The sequence below is a fragment of the Protopterus annectens genome, chromosome 8.part0 (genome assembly GCF_019279795.1).
Source record: "Protopterus annectens isolate FY-2018-M chromosome 8.part0, PAN1.0, whole genome shotgun sequence".
NCBI classification, from domain to species: Eukaryota; Metazoa; Chordata; order Ceratodontiformes; family Protopteridae; genus Protopterus; species Protopterus annectens.
In genome coordinates this window covers 1,951,889,472-1,951,910,581 of record NC_056741.1, presented here as the reverse complement: position 1 = coordinate 1,951,910,581, position 21,110 = coordinate 1,951,889,472, and the positions used below count along the sequence as shown (strand labels likewise).

General features: G+C 41.7%; 1 protein-coding gene across 1 annotated transcript in view; it reads left to right on the top strand.

Moving 5' to 3' along the window:
- Positions 1-21,110, top strand: part of WFDC1 (WAP four-disulfide core domain 1) — a 387,006-nt gene that overhangs the window by 235,501 nt on the left and 130,395 nt on the right. Inside the window, exon 4 of the mRNA XM_044081474.1 lies at positions 15,701-15,838. Coding sequence (XP_043937409.1) covers positions 15,701-15,838 — 138 coding nt within the window. The remainder of the gene's footprint in view (positions 1-15,700; positions 15,839-21,110) is intronic.

Genomic DNA, 21,110 nt, shown 5'->3' with positions numbered 1-21,110 from the left:
GACACACAGAGGCAGATACAGGCACCCTAGTGGCAGATCCCAGCCCCAAGGCTCATACAGGCCTAAACAATGGGGTGCTTCTACCTCCAAAAGTGGAGAAGACAAATCTCAACCTTATAGGAAACAGTCCCAATGACTTTCCTCTACCAGTACCAAGCACTTATCTTTTGGATGCTCCCTTAGGGGGAAAACTAGCACTTTTTTCACAAAACTGGCACATGATCACCCAGGACAAATGGGTCTTGAATATAGTGTCTCAGGGTTACAGGTTCCACTTTCACACCCTGCCAAAGGCAAAAGGCATGCCAGACCTGCCAACACAATCAATGGGCAGAGGCACAAAAGCAAGTTTCATCCCTCATGCACATGAGGGCCATTCAGCGAGTACCACTACAGGAGCAGGGACAAGGATTTTACTCGCGTCTTTTCTTGGTACCCAGAAAAGAGAAAGCCTGGAGACCAATACTGGACCTGTCTATTCTAAACACTTTTCTGGATGTTCCAAAATTCAAAATGTTGACTCTGCAGCAGCTTCTGCCCATGTTGGGCAAGAAGGCTTGGCTTGTAACCTTGGACGTAAAAAAGGCATACCTGCACATCCCAATCAGACAATCTTGCAGAAGATACCTCAGATTCATAGCTGGCTCAATGCACTACGAATTCTCTGCACTGCCCTTTGGCTTATCTACTGTGCCCAGGGTCTTCACAAAATGCCTGGCACCAGTAATTGGTTTTTGCATACAAAGAGGAATTCAAATATATCCCTACTTGGACGACTGCCTTATTCAAGCAGAGAACAAGGACATTCTACTAAAGCACCTGGCGTTTGTAAAAAGATTACTAATTTGCCTAGGGTATACAGTAAATGAAAAGAAATCAAAACTAGTACCCTCTCAAGAGATAATATTCCTGGGTGCAAGCTTAAATACAACTGCTCAGATGGCCTATCTCATGCCAGACAAACAAAGGCAACTGACTTCTTACTTCGAAATGTTGGCAACAAAAACCCAGTTATCTGCAAGAAAAATTCTGCAGGCTTTGGGCTTCATGGCATCCTGCAGTCTGTTAATTCCATATGCAAGACTGCATATGAGGAAACTTCAATGGTATCTAAAAAGTGTTTGGACTCAACATTGCCACAGCCTGGAAAAACTAATTACCCTCATTCCCTGCCTGCAACAGGAGTTTCAATGGTGGGCACAGGCTTGTCACCACAACAAGGGACCGCCTTTCACTTTACCCACTGCCAGGCAGACAATAACAACAGATGCATCAGATTATGCCTGGGGGCCCACATGGCAGGAAAATGTATTCAGGGCACATGGCCCACAAGCCAAATGCATTTTCATATCTATCTAAAAGAAATGCTGGCTGTCCAGAATGCCCTGACAGCTTTCAAGGATCTACTTCATCCAGGACAACTGCTGATAAAGATGGACAATACTACAGTCATGTGGTACATAAACAAGCAGGGAGGTACGCACTCCTATCTCCTCTGCAGACAAGACATGATTTTGTGGAACAAGGATTATCTTATCAAGTACACCTGTAAGCATAATTCCTGCCAGGAAAGACAAATACTCTGGCAGACGAACTAAGCAGAAACCTCATGGATCCTCACGAGTGGAAACTAGATCCACAAATCTTCAACATAATAACAAGGAAATGGGGATGCCCAGACATAGATCTATTTGCCTCCCCTCACAACTGCCAACTACAGAGATGTTGTACAAGGACTTATCACATGCTAGCTTGGAAAGTGCATGCTCTATCATTCAGCTGGAAAAACCTTACAGTATATGCCTTTCCTCCACTGCCTCTCCTCCCCAAGGTACTCCTCAAGGTCAGACAAGAGAAGCCAAAAATGATCCTGATTGCCCCTGCTTGGCCATGCCAGCACTGGTACCCAATCCTAAAGAGCTTGTCTCAAGGCCCAGCCTGGACATTACCTCAAATTCCTCATTTACTGACCTAACAAAGCAATCAGATACTGCACAGCCAACTCAGAACCCTAAATCTGGCTGCATGGCAGATAATGTAACCATTCAGGACACACCTCTCTCCAAAGCAGTTATTGATGTTATTCTGGAGGCCAGGAGGCCCAGCACCAGAAAATCATATGCAGAAAAATGGAAAAGATTCTATGCTTGGAACCAGGCACAAGGAATTGACATGCTTGTACCAAATATTCCTCAGATTTTACAATACCTAACTGAGATGTTGGACAAAGGCCTAACCTTTTCATCAATTAAGATCCATGCCTCTGCCATTTCAGCTCATTACAATACGGACCCACCTATTTTTTCACATCCATTACTAAGGCAGTACCTCAGAGGGGCCAAAAACATACGACCCCCAAGAAGAGCACCAATACCTGCATGGGACCTCAACTTTGTCTTGGAAAAGCTCACACTGCCTCCTTTTGAGCCAGCCAATACAGCCAAGATAAAAGTCTCCAGACTCTATACCCCCTGCACCCATTAAGCCAGATGGGTACTACAGGGTTCCAGACTCTCATAAATTTCTATATAAAAACCCTGCTGCTGACCCAGAAACTATATCTCAGGGTCCCAAAGGGGTCAAGGCTTCCACTGCAAAAAACCCTGTTCCCTCTGATAGAGATTCTAGACCACTGGACAGATGGGGGAAAAAAAGTTTACACTTCTGCTACCTTGGCTGTAAGGGCTTTAAATTGTCAGTTTCATATGCTTAAATATCAGCAATACTTAATGTCACTGTTAAAACAGAAAATGTTGACAAATACTGAATGTGCTGAAAACAAGGAAATGTAGGATTTATTGCATGCAGCTGAACAGGTGGGAAAACATACTTTGCAATGTGGTTTTGATTCTTTGGAGGCCTCTTGTAGAGCCGCTGTAACGGGTTCTGTGATTAGAAGGCATGCTTGGTTAAAGGAACAGAATCTGCCTGATCATGTTAAAGCTAAATTATTAGATGCTCCATTACAGCATGATACTTTGTTTGGTGTTAAGGCAGAAGAGGTGTTGAATAAAATGGAGGATAAAGTGAAATCTATGCAGACAGTTAAGGATTTCTTACAGGTACAGCCACCCAGATTTAGCAGGAAATGGCCTTCAAAAATTGGTCCTTTCCAGTGTCAGATAGGACACACAGAGGCAGATACAGGCACCCTAGTGGCAGATCCCAGCCCCAAGGCTCATACAGGCCTAAACAATGGAGTGCTTCTACCTCCAAAAGTGGAGAAGACAAATCTCAACCTTATAGGAAACAGTCCCAATGACTTTCCTCTACCAGTACCAAGCACTTATCTTTTGGATGCTCCCTTAGGGGGAAAACTAGCACTTTTTTCACAAAACTGGCACATGATCACCCAGGACAAATGGGTCTTGAATATAGTGTCTCAGGGTTACAGGTTCCACTTTCACACCCTGCCAAAGGCAAAAGGCATGCCAGACCTGCCACACAATCAATGGGCAGAGGCACAAAAGCAAGTTTCATCCCTCATGCACATGAGGGCCATTCAGCGAGTACCACTACAGGAGCAGGGACAAGGATTTTACTTGTGTCTTTTCTTGGTACCCAGAAAAGACAAAGCCTGGAGACCAATACTGGACCTGTCTATTCTAAACACTTTTCTGGATGTTCCAAAATTCAAAATGTTGACTCTGCAGCAGCTTCTGCCCATGTTGGGCAAGAAGGCTTGGCTTGTAACCTTGGACGTAAAAAAGGCATACCTGCACATCCCAATCAGACAATCTTGCAGAAGATACCTCAGATTCATAGCTGGCTCAATGCACTACGAATTCTCTGCACTGCCCTTTGGCTTATCTACTGTGCCCAGGGTCTTCACAAAATGCCTGGCACCAGTAATTGGTTTTTGCAGACAAAGAGGAATTCAAATATATCCCTACTTGGACGACTGCCTTATTCAAGCAGAGAACAAGGACATTCTACTAAAGCACCTGGCGTTTGTAAAAAGATTACTAATTTGCCTAGGGTATACAGTAAATGAAAAGAAATCAAAACTAGTACCCTCTCAAGAGATAATATTCCTGGGTGCAAGCTTAAATACAACTGCTCAGATGGCCTATCTCATGCCAGACAAACAAAGGCAACTGACTTCTTACTTCGAAATGTTGGCAACAAACACCCAGTTATCTGCAAGAAAAATTCTGCAGGCTTTGGGCTTCATGGCATCCTGCAGTCTGTTAATTCCATATGCAAGACTGCATATGAGGAAACTTCAATGGTATCTAAAAAGTGTTTGGACTCAACATTGCCACAGCCTGGAAAAACTAATTACCCTCATTCCCTGCCTGCAACAGGAGTTTCAATGGTGGGCACAGGCTTGTCACCACAACAAGGGACCGCCTTTCACTTTACCCACTGCCAGGCAGGCAATAACAACAGATGCATCAGATTATGCCTGGGGGCCCACATGGCAGGAAAATGTATTCAGGGCACATGGCCCACAAGCCAAATGCATCTTCATATCTATCTAAAAGAAATGCTGGCTGTCCAGAATGCCCTGACAGCTTTCAAGGATCTACTTCATCCAGGACAACTGCTGATAAAGATGGACAATACTACAGTCATGTGGTACATAAACAAGCAGGGAGGTACGCACTCCTATCTCCTCTGCAGACAAGACATGATTTTGTGGAACAAGGATTATCTTATCAAGTACACCTGTAAGCATAATTCCTGCCAGGAAAGACAAATACTCTGTCAGACGAACTAAGCAGAAACCTCATGGATCCTCACGAGTGGAAACTAGATCCACAAATCTTCAGCATAATAACAAGGAAATGGGGATGCCCAGACATAGATCTATTTGCCTCCCCTCACAACTGCCAACTACAGAGATGTTGTACAAGGACTTATCACATGCTAGCTTGGAAAGTGCATGCTCTATCATTCAGCTGGAAAAACCTTACAGTATATGCCTTTCCTTCACTGCCTCTCCTTCCCAAGGTACTCCTCAAGGTCAGACAAGAGAAGCCAAAAATGATCCTGATTGCCCCAGACTGGCCATGCCAGCACTGGTACCCAATCCTAAAGAGCTTGTCTCAAGGCCCAGCCTGGACATTACCTCAAATTCCTCATTTACTGACCTAACAAAGCAATCAGATACTGCACAGCCAACTCAGAACCCTAAATCTGGCTGCATGGCAGATAATGTAACCATTCAGGACACACCTCTCTCCAAAGCAATTATTGATGTTATTCTGGAGGCCAGGAGGCCCAGCACCAGAAAATCATATGCAGAAAAATGGAAAAGATTCTATGCTTGGAACCAGGCACAAGGAATTGACATGCTTGTACCAAATATTCCTCAGATTTTACAATACCTAACTGAGATGTTGGACAAAGGCCTAACCTTTTCATCAATTAAGATCCATGCCTCTGCCATTTCAGCTCATTACAATACGGACCCACCTATTTTTTCACATCCATTACTAAGGCAGTACCTCAGAGGGGCCAAAAACATACGACCCCCAAGAAGAGCACCAATACCTGCATGGGACCTCAACTTTGTCTTGGAAAAGCTCACACTGCCTCCTTTTGAGCCAGCCAATACAGCCAAGATAAAAGTCTCCAGACTCTATACCCCCTGCACCCATTAAGCCAGATGGGTACTACAGGGTTCCAGACTCTCATAAATTTCTATATAAAAACCCTGCTGCTGACCCAGAAACTATATCTCAGGGTCCCAAAGGGGTCAAGGCATCCACTTTAAAAAACCCTGTTCCCTCTGATAGAGATTCTAGACCACTGGACAGATGGGGGGAAAAAAGTTTACACTTCTGCTACCTTGGCTGTAAGGGCTTTAAATTGTCAGTTTCATATGCTTAAATATCAGCAATACTTAATGTCACTGTTAAAACAGAAAATGTTGACAAATACTGAATGTGCTGAAAACAAGGAAATGTAGGATTTATTGCATGCAGCTGAACAGGTGGGAAAACATACTTTGCAATGTGGTTTTGATTCTTTGGAGGCCTCTTGTAGAGCCGCTGTAACGGGTTCTGTGATTAGAAGGCATGCTTGGTTAAAGGAACAGAATCTGCCTGATCATGTTAAAGCTAAATTATTAGATGCTCCATTACAGCATGATACTTTGTTTGGTGTTAGGGCAGAAGAGGTGTTGAATAAAATGGAGGATAAAGTGAAATCTATGCAGACAGTTAAGGATTTCTTACAGGTACAGCCACCCAGATTTAGCAGGAACTGGCCTTCAAAAAATTGGTCCTTTCCAGTGTCAGATAGGACACACAGAGGCAGATATAGGCACCCTAGTGGCAGATCCCAGCCCCAAGGCTCATACAGGCCTAAACAATGGGGTGCTTCTACCTCCAAAAGCGGAGAAGACAAATCTCAACCTTGTAGTAAACAGTCCCAATGACTTTCCTCTACCAGTACCAAGCACTTATCTTTTGGATGCTCCCTTAGGGGGAAAACTAGCACTTTTTTCACAAAACTGGCACATGATCACCCAGGACAAATGGGTCTTGAATATAGTGTCTCAGGGTTACAGGTTCCACTTTCACACCCTGCCAAAGGCAAAAGGCATGCCAGACCTGCCACACAATCAATGGGCAGAGGCACAAAAGCAAGTTTCATCCCTCATGCACATGAGGGCCATTCAGCGAGTACCACTACAGGAGCAGGGACAAGGATTTTACTCACGTCTTTTCTTGGTACCCAGAAAAGACAAAGCCTGGAGACCAATACTGGACCTGTCTATTCTAAACACTTTTCTGGATGTTCCAAAGTTCAAAATGTTGACTCTGCAGCAGCTTCTGCCCATGTTGGGCAAGAAGGCTTGGCTTGTAACCTTGGACTTAAAAGAGGCATACCTGCACGTCCCAATCAGACAATCTTGCAGAAGATACTCAGATTCATAGCTGGCACAATGCACTACGAATTCTCTGCACTGCCCTTTGGCTTATCTACTGTGCCCAGGGTCTTCACAAAATGCCTGGCACCAGTAATTGCTTTTTGCAGACAAAGAGGAATTCAAATATATCCCTACTTGGACGACTGCCTTATTTAAGCAGAGAACAAGGACATTCTACTAAAGCACCTGGCGTTTGTAAAAAGATTACTAATTTGCCTAGGGTATACAGTAAATGAAAAGAAATCAAAACTAGTACCCTCTCAAGAGATAATATTCCTGGGTGCAAGCATAAATACAACTGCCCAGATGGCCTATCTCATGCCAGACAAACAACGGCAACTGACTTCTTACTTCGAAATGTTGGCAACAAAAACCCAGTTATCTGCAAGAAAAATTCTGCAAGCTTTGGGCTTCATGGCATCCTGCATTCTGCTAATTCCATATGCAAGACTGCATATGAGGAAACTTCAATGGTATCTAAAAAGTGTTTGGACTCAACATTGCCGCAGCCTGGAAAAACTTATTACCCTCATTCCCTGTCTGCAACAGGAGTTTCAATGGTGGGCACAGGCTTGTCACCACAACAAGGGACAGCCTTTCACTTTACCCACTGCCAGGCAGACAATAACAACAGATGCATCGGATTATGCCTGGGGGGCCCACATGGCAGGAAAATGTATTCAGGGCACATGGCCCACAAGCCAAATGCATCTTCATATCTATCTAAAAGAAATGCTGGCTGTCCAGAATGCCCTGACAGCTTTCAAGGATCTACTTCATCCAGGACAACTGCTGATAAAGATGGACAATACTACAGTCATGTGGTACATAAACAAGCAGGGAGGCATGCACTCCTACCCCCTCTGCAGACAAGCCATGATTTGGTGGAACACAGCATTATCTTATCAAGTACACCTGCAAGCACAATTCCTGCCAGGAAAGACAAATACTCTGGCAGACGAACTAAGCAGAAACCTCATGGATCCTCACGAGTGGAAACTAGATCCCCAAATCTTCAGCATACTAACAAAAAAATGGGGATGCCCAGACATAGATCTATTTGCCTCCCCTCACAACTGCCAACTACGAAGATTTTGTACAAGGACTTATCACAAGCTAGCTTGGAAAGTGGATGCTCTATCATTCAGCTGGAAAAACCTTACAGTATATGCCTTTCCTCCACTGCCTCTCCTCCCCAAGGTACTCCTCAAGGTCAGACAAGAGAAGCCAAAAATGATCCTGATTGCCCCAGACTGGCCATGCCAGCACTGGTACCTAATCCTAAACAGCTTGTCTCAAAGCCCAGCCTGGACATTACCTCAAATTCCTCATTTACTGACCCAACAAAGCAATCAGATACTGCACAGCCAACTCAGAACCCTAAATCTGGCTGCATGGCGGATAATGTAACCATTCAGGACACACCTCTCTCCAGAGCAGTTATTGATGTTATTCTGGAGGCCAGGAGGCCCAGCACCAGAAAATAATATGCAGAAAAATGGAAAAGATTCTGTGCTTGGAACCAGGCACAAGGAATTGACATGCTTGTACCAAATATTCCTCAGATTTTACAATACCTAACTGAGATGTTGGACAAAGGCCTAACCTTTTCATCAATTAAGATCCATGCCTCTGCCATTTCAGCTCATTACAATATGGACCCACCTATTTTTTCACATCCATTACTAAGGCAGTACCTCAGAGGGGTCAAAAACATAAGACCCCCAAGAAGAGCACCAATACCTGCATGGGACCTCAACTTTGTCTTGGAAAAGCTCACACTGCCTCCTTTTGAGCCAGCCAACACAGCCAAGATAAAATTCTTATCATGGAAAACAACTCTGCTCCTAGCTATAACTTCAGCAAGAAGAGTCTCAGAGTTACAGACATTAATGGCTGTGGAACCTTTTATCCTTTTCCATCTGGACAGGGTTTCTCTAAGGACAAACCCAACATTTATGCCTAAGGTAGCATCCAGTGTGGCTCTCAATCAAACCATTCATTTGCCTACATTTTATCCAAATCCCCAGAATAAAGGGGAGAAACTTCTGCATTCTTTGGACATACACAGACAGCTATGCTTCTACTTGGACAAAACTAAAGCTTTCAGAAAGACTGAGCAACTTTTAGTGGCATATGCTGCAGGATCACATGGAAAGGCTATCTCAAAGCAGACTATTTCAAAATGGATAGGACACTGCATTGGTTTCTGCTATTCACAACATGGCAAATCAGTGCCTAAGGGCATTAGGCCACATTTGACCAGGGCAGCAGCCACGTCAGCAGCCTTCCTCAGAGGAGTACCAACCAAAGATATTTTGGAAGCTGCTACTTGGACTTCAGTGCATACTTTTACAAAGCACTACCACTTACCTCTTTACTCTAAATCCAGAGCAGGCTTTGCCACTGCAGTTCTACAGGGCCTCATAGCCACTCCTAATTCTATTTAGACCCAGCCACCCAACCTCAGCTTTGGGATTTGTAATGACTGCAACAGTGAAACACGATGAACATAGTACAGTTGTGTACCTACCATAAATGTAGATGTTCAAGTGTATTCACTGTTGCAGTCCAGGTTACCCACCCACCATCCCCCTTTCTTTGCTGGGACTTATCTGTAGTTCTCTATTCTATACAACCTATGTGGTGTATTTGCTTGTAGATGAAGGTAATGTTTATTTTAGTGCATGCTTTTAATAAGCAATGTTTTTAGCCTTCCCTTTTGGGGGAACCTGACATCTGGGGCAAGAAAAACTGAAGAAAATGGCGTTGGCTGCATCTTATATACCCCTGGCGCACTGACGTCAGGGAAGAGGCAACAGCAACCAATGCTTGACCAGGACTTTGGAATTCAGGCCAACTGCGGGTAGCCTGCCAGCAGGATAACCCAAGTGTAATGACTGCAACAGTGAATACACTCGAACATCTACATTTATGGTTGGTACACAACTGTACTTTTTTCTGTCGTGCCTGTATGGGCAATTGTGTCAAAAGCCTTGGCCAGGTCTAAGTAGGTGGTGTGTACCATTTTACCTTCCTCCATTACTTTGGCGACCCTTTCAGAAAAGTCCAACAGGTTGAGTAAGCATGACTTGCCTTTGGCAAATCCAAACTGGGATGGGTCTGGTGCTTGGAGGTTCCCTGTGTTGTTACTGATTACTTCCTTTATAATTCTTTCCATGGCTTTCCATATTAGGCTGGGTCTCTAATTGCCTGGGTAAATGGAGGTCCTCCATTATGCAGGGGAATAATTGTTGCTGTTCTCCATTCACTTTGTTCAAAACCCATATGGAGAGTAAGGTTGAACAGTGTTGTTAAGAGTGTGACTAAACCATGCTTCATGCTATTCAGGATGCATCCTGACATATTGTCAAGACCCATTGATGCAGTATCTTAGCTTTTGATACCACTTTCAGGACTTGTTCTTGTATGATTACTGGTGGCAAGTCAGTTTCAGATATTTCATGAGAGATAAATGGTGTGGGGAGGGTTAAAGGTTGAGCTGAATTTGTCAGCCAATTGCTTAGATGTATCCTCAGCATTTGTATAGGTAACATCATTTACTGTCAGCTTAACACATTGTTTTGTTGCACTCCTGAGATTGTGAACATAACTAAGTCAAAGTAAACTTTATTGTCGATTAAATATACACAGCAGTGCAAGCTGAACGAAATTACATTGCTTTGGTGCCTGTGCAAGACATAACAATGAACACATAGTTTGAATGACAGTAATACTAATGCACATACAGTAATAATTAAAATGTTAACACAATAAATTTCCACAATTGGACAAGAAGAAATTAGACGGTATTATACTAGTAGGTATTGCAAGACTATGACTTCACATTATGATTACTTAGAATCAGTTGCACTTCATCAGTTGTAGTATAATATATTCTGATGTTCATATTGCACATGTATGGAGTGGTGACTCACTCCTGACTATTGCACATTCAGGAAGTAATTGCATAAGAAATCAGGCTAACTGTATCAGTTATTGAAACAGTTTGCCAGAGTGATTAGTATAGTTGGTACTTCACAGCAAGTGGCATATTGATCTAATTATTCGTTGTCATGCCTGGCATTCAAGTTCAGCAGCCTTATGGATAGAGGAAAGAAGCTCCTGTTCAGTCTAGATATTTTGCAGTGTAAGCTGTGATACCGCCTGCCCGAGGAAAGGGGGAAGCACATGCCATGGGCAGGGTGAGGGGGATCATTGATTATCTTCCTAGCCCTTCCCACACACCGAGTCTTGTACAGATCATCCTTAGATGGGAGTGAGGAACCAATGACTTTTTCCACTGTCCTCACTGCCCTCATGGGAGTCTTGTGGTCTGATGCTTTGCAGTTACCAGGTCCCCCTGTAGAAGGCTTTGAGGATGGCCTGAGGCAGGTATGCCTTCCCTCAGTTTCTGTAGAAAGTGCAGATGTTGTTGTGCCTTTTTCACTAGAAAAGGTTCTTGTAGTAGTCCTTTGCTTAGTTGAATATTTTCACCTCAAACTTGGCTTTGGTAGCTTTAGTTAAGTACTGAGTTGCTTGTTTAATTTAATGATGATGATTCTGTCATTCTGTCTATTGTTATTTTTACTTTTAGCCAGTAATCTCTTTCTTTTACCATAAAGCTAGTTGATAGTTAAGTTTTGCTGGAGGATTGTTTTTGTGGTATGCCCTTCACTTGTTTCTATCAAGTTCAGTTACATCTATGACAGGGTGAACATAATACAACCAAGCAGTCACATGAATCATGAGATGCCTAGCAAGAGACACCTTTAAGAAAAATGGGTTTAATTTCTTATCGCCGTGTACAAGCGCATAGTACTCCCCTCCCATATTAAGAAGGGCTGTACATGATAACCCTGATGTCAGTTTGAATCTACCCATCCTTAACAGTCGTATCCTTCCTGAACTGTTATGATAACTTATTCCATAGGCTGGGAATACACTAAATTAGGCACCTCTCTCTCCAGCGAGTCTTGTTTTCTTGCTGGTGTAGATTTAGGCCTGTTGTACAGGGGTTTGTATAGCCACTGCTTTTGCAAAGAAATAGTAAGTCAAATAGGACTGGGTCTTTCATGACTCGAAAAGGGAGAAAGTAGTCACTTTGGAACAACTGTCGTTAAGTTACTTAGTAGGAAAGATGTGCTAATTTGTCAGAATAGTTGAAGGCTTTAAGTCATTAATTTTCCTGATTAAAAATTATTGGAACCTTTCCAGTTGACTGATATGTTTGGATTTGTAAATACCAAAGAGGATAAAGCACTGACCACTACCAAGTAGGGAAAGAGGATGGGATGACCATTGTGTTATCAAATATTTAGAGTGGGGTGTTTAGAGTGATTACAGACTGCAGGAGACAACAACCATAAGCAACGAGCTAGATGGTCTGAACACTTGTTCTTTTGAAGTGGAAAGGACAAAACCATTTAAGTTCTTCTACCAAAATGTGAAGTGTGCCTGGATCAAATACCTTCGCTTGCTGTGTATAAAAGTAACTAGTATACTCTTACTGAAAAGTCAACAGAGGTGTGCCACAGGAGCAGCGGTAATCCTTGAATCTTGCTAGTTATGATATCCATTGTGTATGGTTTGTACCTGATGTAAAGTATTCAAGAATACCAGCCTAGTAGTTGTCTATAGATATTCAATGTTTATTTTTCTGTCATATTAGATATTCCATGTTTATTTTTCTGTCATATCTATGTAACGTTTTCATGTATACATATAATTATGATTATGCATATTTTAAATAATGTATTCTTATTAAGTTGATTTTTGGACTAATGACAATCTTTACTTTTTGCATCAGAACGTTCTACACAAATTTAATCGCTGATTAATACCATTTTATCAGGTGACTTGTTATTTTATTTTATTCAAATATGGTGTACTGTTCGTTTGGGTTGCAACACTGAAGAAGCTGTATATTGAAATCAGATCTGCTGTACGCAAATGTGGGCTGTTAGAAATAAATCTAATTATCTGAAGAAACATCTGGACATTTTTCTTTTGCTACTATACATTTTGGATTAAGTCCAAGCACCATTTCCAGGCGTGTGTGACCTTTTTTGGATTTATTCTTTTAAATAATTTTTATTGAAATATTTTGGTGAGAGAAAGCAACCATCAAAAAACTCTATAGCGTATTAAATCATATAACAAAACATTACTACTCGTAACAGTTGTAGATGACTTTATATATATTTAATATGACCAAGACATTAGTAATCATTTGGGAAATTTAATATTGTGCAGCAGTATACGAAACAAGATTACATTAACATTTTTTATAATTCCTGGGATCTCTTCAGGTTCCAGTAATAATCTGCCACTGAGAGACAACTTGTAGGGTTCTTTTCCATAGCATGGAGTTTAAAATAGTGTTCAACTCTTTGAATTCATTTCAAAGGGTTGTAGTTTAGCGTAATAGTTAAGGTGTTTATCTGTCTTACACAAGGTACAGGGTTTGATTCTCACATTTGAAAGGGAAATTAGCCAAGTTTAAAATGGCCTTTCAAGGGCAGCTAGCCTAGTATTTACCTAGGAAATATTCAATATCCATTTTTCCCACCTGTACCTGGGATGAGGTTTCATTCTCCTGCTTTCACCTTTTTGGGCACATAGGAAACTATTAGTCTTGTAGTCAGTTCCTGCTTCCAGTAGCATAGCTAGGGCTGGGCGAGAGGGGCAACTGCACTAGATGCAAAGTGTTGTGGGGCGTGATCAGCTATCCATCATCACAATTGCTTGACACTTTAGTGCAATATGATGGCCATTTGATAGCAAAGAATTGTGCAGCAAATCTGTATAACAGGATTCAGTGGGCCAAATAATTCTCACCAACTTACACTGTTCTGTTTCTTTGTTCTATAGGTCTCTGCCTGCCTTTATAAAACACCTCAGGTACTAACCTGGAAATAGCACTGATTGATAACTGCTGTTCTGTCAGCTATCAATAATTTTTGAGGCCCCACTGAATCTGCCTCAGTAGTACTTAAGGTAATTGTTGTAGTAAATGCAGACTATGCAAAATATATTTTTGTATACACTCATTTATTTCCTTGGGATTTCAGGACATGGACTGACAACTATTTGCCTAGTTTTATTTACTTTACATGACGTTTTATGAAATACAGGGAACATGGATCTCAGACGTTTGTAGATTCATACAAATGAGTTTCTTGTTATTTAGGATTTATTTACTGTTTTAGTTATTGTCCTTACTGTTCCATTAAAGTTGGATTATGTGTTACCAGTGACCAGTGATGTCTTCAAAGATGAAGGGCTGCAGGAAGCAACTTGGGATGGTGGGTGCTGTATTACAGCAAGTAATTGATCCTTAACCTGTAATCGAACAACGGGATCAGTCACTTTCATACACTTCCAATACCCATCCATTCAAGACAATTTATTGACTATATACATCTCAAATTTCTGACTGCTTAAAAATAATAATTCACAGTACCACAGATGTCTTCCTGCTTATCTTACTGAGGCACTGCTTAGTGAGATCAATGCCAGTCTGTGTTTCAAATGACATTAGGGATTAATCAGTTACAGACACAAACTGATTCCTTGCCTACAAGTTACAGTCCCTTTATTTGTTATATACATCTCTGATATATGACTGTTCTTAAATGAGTAAATACGTATATATAGACTATGGCCGCAAGACTGTATTTCAGCTCATTGTTGTTGGACGCATCACAGTGTAAACCATTGCAACCCATCTGTGGGCACACACACACACACACACACACACACACACACACACACACACACACACACACACACACACACACACCCACTCTGTGATGTATCCAGCAGTTATAATCACTTTACTGTGCATATCTTAGTTGCCTGACTTTTCTTAAGAGTAAATAAATGCATAATATTCGCAGTAATATACTTTAACTCATTGATGAAAGAGGCATAAAAGAGCAGCCCACTGCAGTCCCTCCTGACCCTATTTGCTTTCTGTCTTTCTCTCTCACACACACACTCATATACACTATCTCTCAAAACTACGTACCATCCTTCAAGCTAACTGGCAGTAGAGATTATGGATTTAAAAGTTAAAGATTCATTAAAAAAAAAAATCCTGAGCTCGTTGTCATATTAGCAATTCACTCCATGTTTTCAGCTTTGACTCAGAATGCTTCAGGCATGACACCTGCTGCAGACTGAGGCAGTGGGAAGGACTATTTGCGACTTGATATAGCAACCCAAATAATTTCAAATACGTCATCTGTATGCCCCTGAAGCTGCAGGATGATTTGTAATGATATGCAGTCTCCTTATTCCCCAGCAGGGCAGATGGGAAAATGTTGGCTTTTGATGTGCTACCACAGTAATGTCAACCATTTTTTTTTGTATTCAATTAAATCAGAACTCTACACATCCACTGTGTAAGCATAACATTTGGGTCTTCTAACAGGAATGACAAGTATTTAAAAAAAGCATAAAAGCACAAATTAAAAGCAGAAAATGAGTAATTATTTTTGGGGGCGGGGCTGCAGCTCAGCAGCCCAGTACTACAAGCCACCCATGTGTTTCTACTGTTTGTTTGTTGCTGTGGCAAGGACTATTACTTAGAAGGACTTGCAATGAGGAAAAAAAATAATTTTAATGGAAGTATACCAATCATTTAGAAAAGTAAAATATTGCTATGTAGAGGACCATTGTGAGAGCAAATGACTCATAGTTCAGTTTGTAAAACAGATAATTTTATTTAGCTGTTGTCATCCTTTTTGTTGCATAAGGAAAGGATAAGCTGTTATTCTCTTTTAGTAATTTCATTTTTGTTAAAATTTTCAGCGGAAACCTGCAGTACCACAAAGGATGATGAAGAACCTCTCCACTGCCCTACAGGCTATGAATGTCATATCATAAATCCAGGAAATCCGTCAGAAGGGATCCCCAACCAAGGACAGTGCATTAAGCACAAAAACTCAGGTTAGGACATCATTTTATAGTGTGCATGATCAATCCTAATAATTATATAAATCCAAATAATGACACATAACAGCTGTAGATGGCAAGTTATTTGTACAAGTAAAAAGCAAAGTTTGCTATTAATTCATATTGAAATGAAGAAGAAATCAGTTCTTTTGTTCATGTGTAGAATTATTCTTACTGATGTTCTGTTTAAGTCAGGAAGATTCATGTCTCCTCTGAAGAACAAGTCTTGTTGACTCAACAAATTGTTTAATGCTTATATTGTAGGGATCACATGTCTTATAAATATGACTAATGGTTGTCGTTTTGTAGATGAAGAAAGTAAATGAGATTTATAATGAAATTTAAACATACAGGCCAGGATTCGGTAATCCTCCGTGTAAGACTAAATAAGTCTTACACGGAAACTGCAGCCTAAGAGTATGACGTCAGTGCACCATGCATATTCATGAGGGTACGCTGACTCAACTCTAAGGCTAACACGGAGCGTGCACGAGTGCAGGGGGCATGTCAGACTGCCGAGCAGTCCAAATATCCACTCCCCTGCAAGTGCCTAAATCTGCAAATGTCACCAGACATGAGCGAGTCAGCTCAAATGTGTATATCCCCAACACTACACTCCCCCACATTCTAAACCCCTGTACAAATATAATAAAATGTAAAACTTTTTTTTTATTATTCCCGATATAGCTGCCCATATTTGCGCGTGTGTGCACGGGTTTGCCCATTGCTTAGCTACAGTTAGCAGTTTAGACATCGAAGAGGATAATAAACCACTTATATGCAAATTAAGCCAAATAGCAATAGCGTAGTGGTAGAGCCTTCACACAAAGAGGAGGCATTCCCAGTTCGAGTCCCACCACTCCCCTTTCCATTTTCTATAGGAAATCTGTGCATAAAAATAATTCCTGACATTTACCTTTTAAACTTTAGTAAAATGCATTGAAATGGCCTATGTAGTAGTGAACGATATTATATATATATATATATATATATATATATATATATATATATATATATATATATATATATATATATATATATATGAGTTGCTTACCGGTATTAAGCACATTTATGAATAATTCCTCATAGCTTAGCACTGCTTTAATTAGTGCAATGGCTTTGCGCAGAGCCACACATCACGCCAACTAGCACAAAACATGTTTGCACAAAGCTGTGCACCATGATAACTAGCGCAACATCGGGCAACATCGAGCAACGTAGAGCAATGTTGGGCAAAGTTGGCTAAACACAGCCACACCTCCTAGCCAGTCAGGCCAGTAGTAAAATAAAAAGCAGAGACAGGCCTCGAATCCGGGATACTGTGCACTATAATCACAATACTGAACCACTAAGCCATGACAGCTTTTGCTGTCCATGCACTGTCAACATACATATACATATTAATCAAAGTTTACTCAGTGCTAACCAGGTGTGCACTCAGCTGAGAATTTTCAAATCTGGCCAATCACAAATAGAAATGCTTTCTATGGACATCTCCAAGAATGCATGGATCATGCAATCCCAAATAAATCCAAATCCCTCTCCACCAAAGGCAAGCGTCCTGTCGGGTGGACCTCAGCCATTAACAAATTGTATAACAAAAGAAGGAAGCTACTGCACGTCAGCAAAATCCCATGAAGGGAAGACATCTCTGATCAACATTAGCAGAAAACTACGTTCTCTCATAAAAACATCCAAGGCTAACTTTGAGAGAAAAATCGCTAAGGACACTAAAGATAACCACAAAGCCTTCTTCAGCTATGTTAGAAACCTGGGCGGAAACCCTCAGATATGCTCAGAGTTAGTTCACAACAACAAAAAATACACTGAGCCCACAGATATTGGCAACATTCTGGCTGACAGCTTCAGTGCAAATTTCTCCCCTCCCTCACCCCCAAAAGAAGAAATACTTATCCTAGCTGAATGTAATCTCCCTGTCATCTCAGATGTCCAAGTGAGAACCGCCCTAAACAAAGCTAAAAACACAGCATCAATGGGACCTGACGGTATCCCGGGTTGCATGTTACGTGAACTCCAAGAGGAGCTAAACCCACACATAAAAATGCTATTTAACCTTAGTCTTACTTCAGGATATGTACCTGAACACTGGCGTACAGCAACAGTGGTCCCACTCCACAAAGGGGGTACCTCTACAGACCCTGGGAACTACCGCCTCATAAGCTTAACCAGCCTGGTCTGCAAAGCTATGGAAAGAATCATTATGGAACTCATAAACAGAGACATAGGGGACCTACAGACATTTGACCCCACCCAGTTCAGCTTTGTAAAGGGCAGATCCTGCCTTTTGAACCTGGTTGACTTTTTCAAAACCGTCACTAGAGCCATTGATGAGGGCAAAGCAGTCCATACAGCCTACCTGGACTTGGCTAAGGCCTTCGACACAATACCCCACTCAGGCATCATAGATAAGCTCAACAGCTTAAACGTAAACCCTTATGTCACTAGATGGGTTGCAAACTGACTAAAGGACAGAACCCATAAAGTTAAAATTGCTGGAGCAATGTCAGACTCAAAGCCAGTCACAAGTGGTGTCCCACAGGGATCTGTCCTGGGACCCCTCTTGTTCGGCATTTATTTCTCAGATGTTAAAGCAAACATGGGAGGGTTGTGGCTGACAAAGTTCGCAGATGACTGCAAACTAGGCACCATAGTCGATACACCAGCGGACAGATACATCCTACAAAAAGGCCTCACAGAAACGGACAACTGGTGCCGGAGTCACGGCCTTAAACTAAATGCCAAAAAATGTATACTCATCCCCTTTGGGAAAAACAAAGTACCCACAAATTATCACATAGACAGCAACCCACTGAGTGCAGAAAAAATAATCAGAGACCTAGGGACCCAAGTCGACAGCGACCTCTCATTTGACACCCACGTTGCCAAAGTGGTTAGAAAAACATTCTACCTTGCACACCTCATCATGAAGGGATTCACATCCAGATCCAGGGATGTCATTGTACCCCCTATACTCCTCCCCCCTCATCAGACCCATGATTGAGTACAATGCCCCATTTGGTATGTACCTCACCCGGCATTTGCAACAGCTGGAGAGACCACAAAAGTACCTCACCAAGAGGATCAAGGGTCTCCAACATATGTCTTATTCTGCCAGACTAAAGAAACTTCAGCTCTATTCAGTAGCATACTGCCTGCTCAGAGGTGATCTCTGCCTGACGTACAAGGCCATGTCCAATCAGGATCTGATGGACATGCTCCACCTCAAAAAATCCAAATCCATCAGGACCATGAGAGCCAAAAATTTAAACCTCGGCACAAGTATGAATAGGACATGCTGGAGGGATAGATTCATAACCCAGAGGCTTCCCATGCTTTGGAACAAGATCCCAGTTCATATTAGGCAGAGCCCCTCACTGACTCTCTTCAAGAGAAATCTTGATGAGTGGATGGGAGATTGTAAGTTTACCACAGGGGTCACATCTGTGTCACTGCTAGACAGGGGCACAGTAAACTAATTCTGTTATATAAGGGGACCTTCATTGTGTCACTACTAGACAGATGCACAGTATTCTAATTTTATTCTGTACATTTTTGTACCATTTCATGGGGTGGCAAAAGCCACATCACTATGGCTAGGCTTACAAATGCCCCAGGGCAGATAGCCTAGTACTATACTGTGAAACTATGAAACTATAAGTGCGGGAAATGAGGCATATTTAAGCTCCATTGGTGGGAATACTTGCCATAACTGGTTGTAGCTCTCCCATCTGTAGGCAGCATGGCTGGTGTCGGAGAGGGTTCTCGCTTTCTAGTGCAACGGTGGGGCATTGAGGAGTCAAAATTGATGGTTTGGCTCCTTGTCCATAATCATGATGCCAGACTCCTGCAGGGCCAGATTTAGGGCACTGAATACAAAGCAAAAGCCTGGAACCATCTCGCACATGATCTCACCAGTGCCACAGGCATCCCTCGGACTGGTGAGCAGGTCAGACACCACTATGCAGACCTGAAGAGAAGCAAGCAGGACCAACTGAACCAATGGATACAGGAGGTCCATGGGATGCACAATGCCCCACTACTGAGTAGGTAGCCATGAAATGGAGTATGTAAGAATTGCTATTGTGCTCGATATTATGGATAGGTATATGTCTCAATATCACTTCATTTACTTCACAGCTGCAGGTGTCTGTGCTACGAATCAGCAAGCCTATGCAGATAGGCTGCTAAGGCTGCAACACCAGGCAGGTTAGTAATTATTCTGCATGTACTGCTATATAAAATAAATGAGAGAGCCTGAAAAAGAGTGTTGTAACCCATTAATAAAGGTATAATACGTCCTGAATAATTTCTCTGCATGTACTGTTATATAAAATAAGTGAGAGAGCCTGAAAAAGTGTTGTAACCCATTAATAAAGGTATAATATGTCTTGAATAAGTCTTCTGCATGCACTGTAATATCAGTTAAATGAGAGAGCCTCTAGAAATGTGTGTAATGTAATTAATAAAGGTATAATTCCTGGAGTGTGTCCGTGTCACTTAGTTCAAAATGTTTGTTGTACTCTTGCATTATATAAGTAGTACTGTTGTATTAAGCGCTGTCAACCCACACTTGGGCAGGCCCATATAAAGTGGATGAAGGGAGTGCCAGTAGCTGTGAAGCATATATACAGTCCTCAACTGTTGTGTCTGGCATCTATAGGTAAATCTGGCACACAAGTAGCTTGTTAATGTGTTCCCCAGAAATGTCAGTGTGCTGCTAGAAATGTAGGCGGCTGTAAAAATATAGCTGATAATGTCACCTGAACACATCCAGATATGTAGATATATAAATATAAATAAAATATATAAATACGTAGCAGTAACATCTGCATCCTGGACAGTTTGTATGTCAGATACAGGTCAGGTATATAAGGAACTAGCAAAACCCATTTCACAACTTAATGGACTTTGCCTAGTGTAATAATACATGTAGGGGATATATACCTGCAGTCAATAGGAATGTAGTGTAAACTATAAGTACATATAAGTTGTTAATGGAGGTACCTTTTTACACCCTACTGTATGTGCATAAACAATGCAATTCCACACCTCAATGGGTATGTCTAATCTCAAAACATTGATTGGGACATATGCCCTATTGTTTTATAAATATCTGCATTTACTTTGATGCATGTGCCCTGTTCAAACACCACAATCTTGGTGGCCTGTTGCCACCAATCAATGCTGCATGCTGTTGGAATGTCTACTGTTGTTCTATATATGCGTGTGTTATGCTTGCTGTTCA